Here is a 13,085-nt window from a genome sequence, read left to right as displayed (position 1 = left end):
GTTTGCCGTTGTGAGGAATTTGCAAATGTGACCTCAATATTCATTGTCCGAACGGCGTCTGCTGTCCCACAGGTTGAGCACACATCTCAGCCGTCTGGGAAAAGTCCAGATTAAACTCCTGGTCCAAAAAGCAGAGGCGGAGAGAAAACAGCCTACAGCTCATATACAGTATGGTGATGTGAGAGAGACCAATCAGAAGGTTTATTTCAACACTGATTTGTGGGACTGGTGTAAAACGCGGATCAGGATGCATTTTCAGCTGCTTGTAAACAGACTCAGATCATGGGCAAAGGTCTAAGCTGTGTGTAGAACAATAAATCATGAAGCTATTAAAGCTATTTCAGGCTCTTTTGAATGGTAAACATGACACGGTGATGATTTCGTCATACGCCACAATAAAAACAAATGACCCGGAAACAGCTATATGCAGTGCTACAACCTGTAAAGTCCACCTCCTTACAGTCTTGAGATTTCCCAATAAATTTCTTTACAAGGAAGTTTTTTTTTTTTTTTTTTTTTTTTAATTAAATAAGACTAACATATTCACAACCCAAAAACTTTTCTTGAAACCTGGTCACCATACACCACAGAGCTGCTGTACGTCAGTATTGTTCTCAAACCTGTCTGGGATCTTTATAATATCTGTCCTCGGTCTATTTTACAAATGAGGGGGACTAAAATCCTCTCTTTTAAAAAAATGTGAATATTTCTGCACTTCAGCAAATAACTGTTTTGGTTTCCAGCTGAACTTCTGAGGCCACACACGGTGCGGAGGGCAAAACTCTCGCCAGCCAAAGAACTGGCTCTAATTCGGGCTTTGCTCTGTCATTGGAGGGCCTTGACAGAAGCAAAATAAGCTAAAGCCTGCTGACTCTCACTGATGGCGACTGATTACAGTCTGATGATAAGGGACTAAAGCCGTTTGGATAGAGATCTTCATGTGTGGGCAAAGAGATCAACTGCATAAAATAAACAGAATATTCATGGAGTTCATTGATGGTCATCTCTATGAAAACAAGAATGTTAAACACTTTAACAGAGGTCCCAATGTGATTTTTTTTTTGCCCTTCCATCTCAATGTGATTATTAATATTTGTGTATTGACAGATCCAGATACACACCCAATATGATACTTCCACTTCCTTCATATATTAGCCTGTAAAGTGGTTTTATGATATACAGAATGACATGAAATTGTTTGTTTATTCAGAATCACTCATCATTTCTCGGACGACCTCTTTCACCCGCTGTGCTGTACGGGACCTGGAAACTGTCAGAATCAATCCAGCGCGTCGAGACGTTGAGCAATGACACGAGACAAAGGTCGCCGCTCCAGACGTCCGTAGTAAAACTAAAGACAGTCACGTCTTGTTTTAAACGAGCTCGTTTGTTGTCACACACTTTGTTGTGCAACTCTTATACGGAGGTGATACTCTGCAGATGAACACGTCGTCATTGTGTCACTGCAAGTATGAGGAGGATTTATTTATCTCTGTCTGCACATATTTTTCTGCAATTGAATCTGAAATCTGTGCTTTTGTGTACAATATGTATAAGTGTGTTTGAGTTTTCACTCCTGTGCGTAAAGGTCACCTGTGCTGTTGGTCCGTCCGCGGTAAATGTCGTCGTAGGCCTTCCACTGCTCAGCAACTTGGTAGGCGTGGATGAACACAACCAGCACCGCGACTAGACAGATGAGGGGCACGAGCACCGCCGTGCACAGAGCCACATAGATGTTTGGGATGAAGCACCTAGAAGAGGGGAGGGCAGAAGTTTGTGTCACTGGTTTTGAACGTCTTGAGTATTTCCTGTAAAAAAAAAAAAAAACAGGCAAACTGGACGAGAGAATGGGGAGAATGGGGGAAGTCATGCTAAAAAGCATTAAAGTATAAGTCCAGCTCAGAGGTAAGCTCTGGAAAACGGAAACGCATTACATGCACTATATTTACTCCAAAGAGCTTCTTTCTGCATGTTTCACAAACAGGATCTGCTCAGCCGGACCTCTGAACCTGCCTAAGACTCACAGGACTGTTGCTCAACAGCAGGAGTGGGACACACATGTTCTGAACTCTCTTCACTCAGCAGGTCACTGTGCAGCAGGAAAACACCCAAGACTCCAACTCCGACTGGTTTTAGCTAAACGAATCTACGTGCTTTCTGCTTAAGAAATGAGGCAAACGTAGAGGATGAATGTGATCTTCTCCAAATAACAGAAATTCATAAATGATGAACTTATATTTCAATTAAGTGGAACAGTTTTTTTTAAGCTTTTCTTCATTCTTATAAATCATTTTTTTGTTCAACAGATTGCACGTTGATGTAATTACTATTCTCTCAGAATCTCAGGAACTTTTTTTCCCAGCTTTCTCCAATCGGGCTGAAAGTCAACAACTCCTCCGAAATGTAACTGAAAAAACAGCGAGCAAAACACTCATGTGACTTCTCCCTTTTTCACAAAACAAGACGCTGCCCGGATTTGTGGGAGCAACAAATACAAAACAGGACCTCAGCAGGTTTGACTAATCTCAGAAAAACACTTGGATCGACGCTAGCCACAACAAAACATGAGGTATGCCAAATAAACCACCGTATCCATGTCCCAACAAGACAGCCAGACGGAGACAGAAAACCCTGTAATATGGATATTTGTCCTGATGTGGCCTTGCGAGTGGATGAGACCTTACTGTACTGTCTCATAGAAGGCTCACAAAGAGGAAAAATCCCATGGATTTCCTGCAGTGGATAAAGTAAACATTCCCCTTGAGTCTAATTCACAGACCAAATGGTTCAGGAGAAATGAAAATAAAGTCTCTTTTTAATGGGGGTTTTGGAGGAAATGTGGAAAGGATTTTCTTACATGTACTGCGGTGAACAACATCTCAGCCCTCTTAAAGGTAATTTAATAAATTAAATCTGTCCTATGGGAAAGCCCTCTGTCAAGCGTTTTTACGCAATGTGATAACATGACATTTAGGTTAAACTACAGTCTGACTGCAGTATTATCTTTTCTCATAAATAATGGTGTTATCCAGGTATCAGGTGAGTCACATGGAAACTTGAACTGGCAAAATCTCCCTATTTAACCAAACAATTAAGCACTTGCTTGCTAAGAAAGCAATATTATGTCTTATTCTTTTGTAAATCAATACTTATGCTTTTATAATAGTAACAATATAATAGCAATAGTAAGTAAGATAAAATGGTTTTTATTATTTCCGATTTTTCATTTGTTTCGTTCAATAGTTTTAAGTTTGGATTGACCTTGCATACCTGTATGTGTATATATATATCTTTCTTTTTAGTCCTTTCTGTTGTCACCTTCTTGATGTCTTTGAGATATTTTTGATTGGTAAAGTTTTCTGCCTAATAGATAAATAAACCTATTAAGCAGAAACAGGAGCTTTGCGCTGCTCAGGGAGTCAGATGCTGAATTAAACAAAGGAAAACCGAAACACATTGACTGTCGGCGTTAAAAGCACAAATCTTACTGAAAAAAGTGACCTGTATTGTTTTCATTTACAATTACTCCAAATATATAATCTATATGACAGAAAAGTGCTTAACGCTGGCTTGTGTGCAGGTAGGGCGAAACTGTTACAGCTGCAGTGCAGAGAAAACAAGCGGCTCCCTATTTGGGCTGCTGGGAGGAGAGATGGACAGAACGCGAAGAGGGACGGAGGAATGAATTCAAAGGCTGTCTCATTCCTTCAGAGAGGAAGGTGCGCTTCCTGGGAAACTGAATACTCCTCTGTGTCCTCCGGTCCTCATGTGTACACTCGCTGTCTGCAGCACACCCGCCTACAGGAAACACGCGTCCTCTCCTGATCCCAAGGATAACAGCCACACCTAAGACCCCCAGTTAATTTTAGAGGTGATTTACGGCTCCAGACTTCATTAATGTTTTCCTTTTCCTGTCACGCACACTTCTTCGCACACTGAATAAGTAGAAACACGCACGCAAAACATAAACACACCTGTCTAATGACATTTTCTGGGTTTCTAAAAACACAATTCCATCTGTTAAGTTAAAGGTTGAACATGCCCTATAAATAAATGGTGATGTGGTTATAAATAGCTCCCTGCAGCGCGCTTTGTGAATGACTCCGCCCTCAAGGTAAGGTTTCTGTGTGGGGTGATGCCTCAACACTGAAACTCCTTCATCCATTCATCCTGTTGATTGGATGAGAAACCTCCTCATCTGACGTCACTGTTTTAGGTGTTTAATCTGCTTTTCCTCAACACTGGAATTTCCCAAAACTTAAAAAAAAAAAAAAAAAAAAAAAGAAACAGTAAAGACCAAAAATGACCTCTTCCTCAGACTTGCTATAAAAACAGATCTCATTAGTGTTGGAGTCATTTTGTACTTTTGCCTTCAGACTAAAAGGAGCCAACACTCACACGTCTCCCTGCACGAGTCCGTACACTTCGTACAGGCTCCAGTCCAGGCCGCCGAGCAGCACGGTGACCAGGACGGTGATGACGAGCGCAGGAAGACCCCAGCCCAGGAGGAAGTAGAGCAGGTACCGGCGCTCGGTGTGCTCGTCGTTCATCACCAGCACCTGCCAGAAGTTCACCGCCTGAGGGACAAGTTTAAGTAAACACAAGTGTTAAGGATGAACACACACACACACACATAAACCCCCACCCCCAGGTAGAAAAAGTGATCTATATGTAAAAACGTCTGGACTGTGGAGGATCTGGTTTCCACTGCTTTTGAGGATGTTTGTTCTTCACAGGCTGAGAGTCAAGAAAACACATCCTCACTTGCATCGCGCCCAAAATAGCCGTGTTGTTTTTTTTTTTTAGTAATCTAGTGGGCTTTCATAGTCTCATCCATCTGATACACTGAGCCAAGCATTGTTACATAAGAGGCTTTTCTGAACACCTGTTGATTGCAAAACAGCCACAATGTCTTATCCTGGTGCAAAAGGCTTCAGCGGTTCTCCAGAGAGAGAGAGAGAGAGCGAGAGAGAGAGAGCGAGAGAGAGAGAGAGAGAGAGAGAGAGAGAGAGAGAGAGAGAGAGAGAGAGAGAGAGAGAGAGAGAGAGAGAGAGAGAGAGAGAGAGAGAGAGCAAGCACAAGGAGCAATGTTTAATTGTAGGGCTTAGAACTGAAGGATTTCAACCTCCACCCAACCTTTGCACCATCTATTTGATCAAAAAAAATGTTTTGGGATGTTTGTAAAAGCTGTAAAAGTTAAATTTTATGCATAATGGACAATGCAATTAAAGTTTGAGCTACAGACTCTCAGCTTCAATATATAGCAGTAGATTGATTTTTTTTTTATTATTTTAATTTTTAGTCCGCTTGCAAAAAAAAAAAAAAAAAAATAAATAAATAAACACTGCGGGAGAATGTTTGCACAGCAAGGATTTTCAAACAAGTAATCAAAGGGGGGCTCAGAGATGCCGAACTCCACCTCAGAAAACTGCATCAAAAACTATCGAAACCGTGTTATGCAACAACAGACACGTTGAACCTCACTGCACAAGCACCCACAGTTACACACACACGCACATCACACAGTTCCAGTTGTGCAACAGCTGGACTCGACAGCGTGCGGGTGATAAGTTGACATCAGTCAGATTGAAGAAGGCTATTTTTTTCCGCTGTGGGTAGACTGTAGCTTCTGAGGCGCAGTAAATGGATTATCGGCAACTTTGTGCTGAGCTGTTGCCTCTGCAGCGGCTGCATCTCCTCACGGCCTGTTGACGAAACAGGGCAGGGCACTGTGTTGCCAGGCAGAACGTCTGGGACACAGGTCGGCATACTTGTTGAGTTGTAGGTCAATTGTGCATTTGTATAATCGCCGCGCTGAAGCGCTGGCCCAATATTCACAGAAGAGTATAGATTTTCTATGTTCGTTTCGTGATGCGGCCAGATAAACTCTGTCAACCTTTTGTGCGGGATAATTGAACTATCTTCACAAACAGCGACGACAAAAGGAAAAAAGGATATTTTAAGAAATTGCTTTACAGGGACAGCATGAAAATATAATGTGACCCAGAATGATGGCATGAAGAACAACCGCTTAATTGATTAGACAAATAATGCTGTTTAACTGGAACTGAGGAGTGGCTGTGTTGCTGATCGCTCAGTGTATCTGACTGGCTGACTGGCAATGGCTGCCCTGCTGTCTTTTCCCAAAGCATACCAAAGGAAGTTCCCTTCTAATAACATGCTGACAGCTACTCACTAACTACAAAGCTGCAGGTGTTGCACCCGCTTTGGTTGTTTGGATTTCAAACTGTGAGACGGGCCTAAAACAACTGCAGCTGAGCAAGATCCCCCAGATTTGAAGTGATCTGAGGAGGCCTCTGAGAACCAGAAGTGTCTGGTCTGGACGGTGATTAAATTATTGGCTGTTTTCTGGCATTATGTCCGAGTATATTCCCCTGACCAATTATTGGGGAAGCACATCCTCACGTACACACACACACACACACACACACACACACACGCTCAGTCTTGTATTTCTATCCTTGTGGGGACCGTCCATTGACTCCCATTCATGTCTAGCCCCTAACCCTGACCCTGACCCTAACCCTAACCCACACCACAACAAAGCCTAACCCTAAAGAAATGTTTTTGCACTTTTACTTTTTTCAGTAACAACAACATGGTCAAGAAAACACTGTTTCTCCTACTTAGGACCGGAAAAAGGTCCCCACAAGGCACGTCGTTTCACGTTTTGCTATCCTTGTGGGGACATTTGGCCCCAACAAGGATAGAAATACGAGAACACACACACACACACACACACACACACACACACACCCTGCAGTTATCGATTCTCTGTGGTCTGAGACGGGCCGCTGGCGCCCACTCATATCAGGCACTTATCCTGGAGCAGCTACCTGATAGGGGGAAAGCTGAGCGGTGAGACGTCAGCGGGGTCGATACGGAGCTGCTGCTGAGGACAGAAGGGTTTTACTGATGGCCATCAGCGGAAACTAAAGTGTCAGTAATATTTTTCCCCGTCAGCTACTATAGCTGCTGACAATCAAAAAAATGACATGAGATGCTTTTTGGCAAAAAAAAAAAGAAAAAAAAAGAAAAAAAAAGAGTAATTTGTGAAGAAATAAATCTTTAAGTAAGTGCTTAAACCACAAAATCTTAAATATTTTTTCCCTTTTGCCAAACTCCCAGTATTTGAACCCGTCTCTCTGTTGAGCCATTGTTTGTGTTCCTTTCACAGGAAGCGTTCAGCTCCGTTATCACGCTAAAGACCGCCATGCGTATCACAGTTCAGTCTGTGCGTCACAACTCATTTCTTCTCACTTTCCGCTCCCGTCGTCCAAATTCTAACACTTCTTAAGCCACATGAATGCCTTTGGTCTGGATCGTGATCCGTTAAGATATCCCAGAAGTCACAGTGAGCAAACAATCTCACATGAAAAAAAGAAAAAACTATTTTGCACCACCCGCACGTACTGCACGGTTCCAGCATTACGCTAATGTGGCCAGTCCTCATTAGCTTATTCCAGAGCTAAGCCCATAATACTCCACCTATTATATTATTTGTGCAAAAACAGATTATATGTTCTACATAAACAACGAGTACGTTGACTTAAGAGTGTCACATGATGGTTGACGACTGACCTAAAGAAAGAGAGCTGAAGGCCGATGCAAGAGAACAGGAGGAAGTTCATTTAGGGACAAGCTTGTTTGTTCTGAAGATTCCCATATCAGCCATAACATTATAGCCACCTGGCCAAAAAACACGTAGCATGACTACTCTGACTGATCTGCAACACTGTGAGCCTCTATTCAACCAAGCTGACACTCCGACACCAGCTTAAAGTGTGCTTCGGCCAAAGAATAACATTTAAAACATCTTCTTGTTATCAAGTCCAAAGTTACAGTTTAACTAACAAAGTTACACGAGGTTGCAGTTACTATTATCTCACATCTATCATGATTCTCTGAACCTTCAAACAGTGTGTGGAGGACTCTGTTTTGATGATAAAATCCTGAAAAACAAACATTTGAAGACACGTTGGGTCAGTGTATAGTATGGGATTTGATGCAGGAGGACCAGCTGGGGTAAAAGTCTATGCCTGGGGACTCTCTATAGGGGTTGATGAAATGCTTCATACTATGTGAACCACATTCCTCGGCTCTCTGAGCAGGTCACAAGTCATCTTTTGTCTATCTGGAGGATTAAAATTGGCTCAGGCCAGATTTACACTGGCCGGTTTAAATTCTATTTCGTACTGTGACTTCGTATGTGGTATATTGTATGCATAAAGCGGAAAAAAGAGCATTATTTAGCGTCTACGGAGATATGGAAACAGGAGTTTTTCTTATCAGTTGCACCCCGGCTGTCAGAGTCAATGGAGTCTTTGTGTGTTCAAGTTTCCTGAACGGCTTTATTACCGGCGATTACAGCACAGAAGAAAAGAAAAAAAAGAAAGAATACAGGCCAGCTGGTTGGGAAGGAGGTGGTGAGGGACTTAGGTGTTACTAAGTGGTACCAGCCTGAAGCCAAAGGTCATGTCATGTGGCATTCTGGTACCTTCATCTCGCCCCCTAAAGAAAACCTGTCCCAGTCCACGTGATGAAGGAATGAAGTTTCACTACCTGTTACATAAAAAAACACATGGTCCACGAAGGGGAACATGAGAGAGAATGGGAACCCTGTCCATGCCAAGTCATGAGGAAAATGAGTAGCAGAGGGAAAAGAGATTTCACTTTGAAGGTGTCCTTCAGCGAAAAACTGTATCTGATATGAAAAACAGGAGCTGCTGAAATAATAAAAGAAAGGAAGCCATTCCTCCACAGGATTTACTGTCACAGGACGACTGATCCCAGACTTTAAACTGGCTTTTTTTTTTTTTTGTACTTTTCAGTCAAAGATTTAAAAGTTGAGCTTTTAACAGTCAGTAAAAGAATCTCTCACATAACAACACTTAAAACAATTATAGAACTAAAATCTGCGCTGAAACATGTGTTGCAAACTCTTTGTTTCCATTTAAATGTAGAGTAAAATGTATCACAAAGCTGATGGTGTGCTGCTTTTACCTGTATGAGCATCCAGAAGAACTGACTGAGGTGGAAATAGTGGGAGAAGAGAGCCAGAGCAGCGCAGCTCTCCTCTGAAAACACTTTTCCACGAAAAGCCGACACCATGAAACAAATCTGCGAGGAAACAAAGCACAAGAACAGAATCAGTGGTGGTTTGTGAGTAAATGAAGAGTTCATATTCATTACATTTTCATTACAACTACAGTTTGCTCATTTCTTGAAAACCATTGAGACATTTTGCATAACAAGCTGCAGCCCTGGCACACACTCCGGATAGTGCTCCTTGCAGTATCAGCAGGTCGTATTGCGCATGAGGCGATGTATTGTTTTTTTTTTTTTTGTTTTTTTTAAAATAGTCTTTACATTTTTAAAAGAGACAGCAGCATTCGGACCCCCGCCCCTCTGCAGACCTGTTACATCACCCTGCAGCAAGTGAGTCGGGCAAATCTGAGCAAATCCGTAAACATCAACAACATAAACAACACCGCCAAATATGCTCTTTCATACCGTCCCACACAAACACAAAGATCTGCACAAGTGCGTGGGAGTCGCACTTTTCCAAACAAAATGAAATAAAGCGTATTGCTGAGTTGCAGAGGAGGGCAGTGAGAGAGGGAGAGTTCAGAAGGCGGGAGTGCTTCACGGTCAAAATTCAACTGGTGACTTTGGAGGCACGACTGTGCAGAAAACCCATGAGGGCAGCAGAATACACTGCTGCCCTGCTGTCCGTCACACTGCTTCATTAACCTCTTGTGCCAATGCATCCGGGAGACTGTTACATAACCTGCAGCTCCTCGGCCCGCCGCCAGCTCCACGGACCGGAGAGCGGCCGAGCGGAAGACAGACGGAGCCGAGGGACGTGGGAAGAAAGATAACGCGGTGTCAGAGGCTACTTAGATGATGTTCGTTATGCTCAACGGATACGGTTTCAGGTAAAAGAAGAAAGGTGGCATCGCGGTTTCAGAGGTAGCAATTACTGTGTTCAACATAACAAAGCTGGGATGATTGTTCTGAGAATGAAACACATATAAGCTCTTTATATCTCCAAAACAACTTTATGCACACCAACTAGCCACTTTATTGGGTACAACTTCAAAATGTGACGCAGGTCAACAAATTAGCCAGGACAGGTCGCCACACCATCATGGAAGGAAGTACCTGAAGAAAACTCCTGCAAGCTCAGGAAGAACATACAAACTCCACAAAGAGAGGCCTGAAACCCAATCGGAGTCTTTTTGTTGGGATTCGACAGCGCTAACCCACATTCCACAATACAACCAAACTTCAACTGTTCACCTGTTGTATACGTGCTTTATCTAAATCAGGGTCCTGGGGGCAAGAGTCAGCTCGACACGGGGGTGGGTGAAGGGAAGGGTGGATGATGGACGGGTTACGAGTTCATTATAGGGACAAAGCAGTAAAACAATCACATGAACAGTTCAAAAAAGGACTTGCACGCCATTAAAAAATGTAACCTCAACAATACACATGAAGCTAAATGGGTTTATCTCCGAGAATCTAAAAAATAAAAACAAAATCAAATACACACAAGGAGAATTAACTCTACTATTACCAGGACGCCTGGATTTATCTTCATCTTATTGCCCTGTATTGAACGAGTGCAGACTGTATGGTGTTCTTTCTAAAGTGGCCATCCTCCAGACTGATCTTACCTTTGCGGTCTCACTTGTTTGTTTCAATAACAAAGTCTCTACAGCAACACGGTAAACACGCCGAGCTGTGACAGGACCGGTTCTCCTGCAGACATTTGTTTGACCTGCGTTGTCCTGAGGTTACCAGACTGAGGCGTGACGCTCAGCGACATGCCCTTCAGACGACACCATGAAGTCTTTCTGAACAGAGCTGTTCCTTCATCTTTTAAAATACCTTTTTTTTGCTTCCTCGACAGTTTTTTTTCTCTTTGCTCTGACCTAATTTTTTTTTTTTTTTTATACTCTAAAAACAGATCAGGAAAAACCCAAAACACTAATTCCAGGATTTTCCAGCTTTTAACGACCCAGCCTAAACCCTCCTGCTGAGTGAGGGGAAAAGTCCAGGCCTTTTCAGGCAAATAGGATCCATGAGTCATTTTCCCATCCCGGCCCTGGAGGGTGTGAGTAGGAGTGATGGCACAGGAAAGAAAAAAAAAAAAACAAAAAAAACACCTCGTGCCCAAATTACCTGGAACGGAGCCTGAATGGAGGAGCTTTTCTGGGATGGGAACGGGGTTTCGCGTTTTTGGCCGAGTCGGCCTCCTGCGGCCAAAAGGCACATCGTGACACACCATCTAATTTCTCACAAGCCAAACACCGAGATAATGACGAGGCGAGACAACAAGTCGCAGCAAACGTTTTTCGAGTTCTGACATTATGAAATTAACCACAAGCTATTGAAGGAGTGGTTAAATCCCTTCCCGGAGGAGCCGCATGAAAAAAAGTAGGACTGGTGTGAAGGGTGGAGCCGTTACATGAACTAAATCCTGCCCAATACAAATATTTTCTATTAAAGAACAGTATGCTAAAGCTACTTTTCACACTCCGCATCAGTCAAATTCGAGCTTTTGTCAGGATAGTTTTTTCTGAGGATATCGATTCAAATTGTAAATATCTGTAATTTAACATGTACTTTAATTTCTGTGTCTGGCATTGGTTTGAAGGCTTAAACAGAACGGCATGGGGAAATCCGTCCACACGCTTCAGGAGCTGACCTGATTGACCGGTGGTGCGAGTGACACAGTAACATAACAGGCAGACAACAGGGAAAATGGGGAAAAGGGCAAAGGTCTGATAAGGCCTGGCCTGAATAGACTCTCTAACAGGTGGCTGGCCGGCAGATATGTGTGATTCAGGGTCTTTTTATGAGCCTCGGTGTGTTTGTGTGTGCTCCAGCTGTCCCTGAGCTCTAGGGACGGGAGGTCAAAGATGGAAACCAGGTGAACAGGTATCGTGAGCCAGACTGGCTGCAAGCTGACAGTGAGCAGGGTGGATTTCATGAGGCTTTCATTTGATTAGCGCTTGTCTGGTCGCTGTTTAAAACAGGCTTAAAACAAGCAGTCAGACAGAAAGGCACACAAACACACGACTCTTTATTGATTCTGTGCGTATTACATAATTCTCTATTGTCACCAATGTCAGTGATCTGGCTAATGTATCACACTACATATATGGCGGAAATATCAGGGCAGGGTAAGGAGTGCTTAGAGCTGTATGGAAAAATATATATATATATTAAACAGTGACTTGCAATGCTTTTGTGAGTTATTGTATTTTAGAGCAACAAATTAGGTCAAATACATAACAGAAGCTAAAGCTACAAACAATATTAATGTTGAAACTACAGTCATCTGTGGTACAAGGTGTGGCTGAGATAAGGGAGTGTTCAGCCCTCCCTGTAGCTAAATACACAGAGAAGAAACTGACTCAGTGATACCAGAGAAACACACGGCATGAACTCCAGGGTAAAACAAGGACCTCAAACCTGATACTTTCACATTATTCACAACGAACAGTCACTCAGAGATGAGGGGGTCACTTGCATATCCATCAATGCATTTTATATTTGAGAAAACAAAACAAAACACAAAAACACAAAAACAAAATAACAATAAGATGAATTTATGAATTTCCCTCTGAGATTCATGCAGTATTTCTGTTCTATTCAGGAAGTGGAGACTTAACCACTGATATTATGCCAACTGATTAGGGCCTGAGTGATAAGGAGGAAATACAGCAACATTACTAGATGTGACACAGATAACACTGCAGAGAGCGAGAACACAGCGCAGCAAGATTTCCCCCCATCAACACCTCCAAAAGCTCCAAAAGTGGAAGACTAATGACTGAAATATTGAGTAAATTTACTCTCAAAGAACTGTATTTTTGCTTTTTTTTCCAGCTTTTTTGTACATGGATCATGAAGTAAGAAATACAGGCATTACTGATAACTCATAAATACATAGAAAAGTGATTGAAGCCGTTGAGATGAAGCGCTTGACTTCCTCGTGGAGCTATGTAGGCCTGGGGGTCACAGTGGTCACCGCTGGTCAGCTGTCAGCCTGT

The 13,085-nt window shown here is 42.7% G+C and overlaps 1 protein-coding gene across 1 annotated transcript in view; it reads right to left on the bottom strand.

The window, feature by feature from the left end:
• The window catches only part of adgrv1 (adhesion G protein-coupled receptor V1), a 96,207-nt gene that overhangs the window by 18,845 nt on the left and 64,277 nt on the right, over positions 1–13,085 (bottom strand). Inside the window, exons 89-91 of the mRNA XM_030104338.1 lie at positions 9,025–9,141; positions 4,399–4,577; positions 1,594–1,751 (exon numbers count right to left, since the gene is read on the bottom strand). Coding sequence (XP_029960198.1) covers positions 1,594–1,751; positions 4,399–4,577; positions 9,025–9,141 — 454 coding nt within the window. The remainder of the gene's footprint in view (positions 1–1,593; positions 1,752–4,398; positions 4,578–9,024; positions 9,142–13,085) is intronic.

Source organism: Salarias fasciatus, chromosome 12 (genome assembly GCF_902148845.1).
Source record: "Salarias fasciatus chromosome 12, fSalaFa1.1, whole genome shotgun sequence".
Lineage (NCBI taxonomy): Eukaryota > Metazoa > Chordata > Actinopteri > Blenniiformes > Blenniidae > Salarias > Salarias fasciatus.
This window is presented reverse-complemented; position numbering and strand designations above follow the sequence as displayed.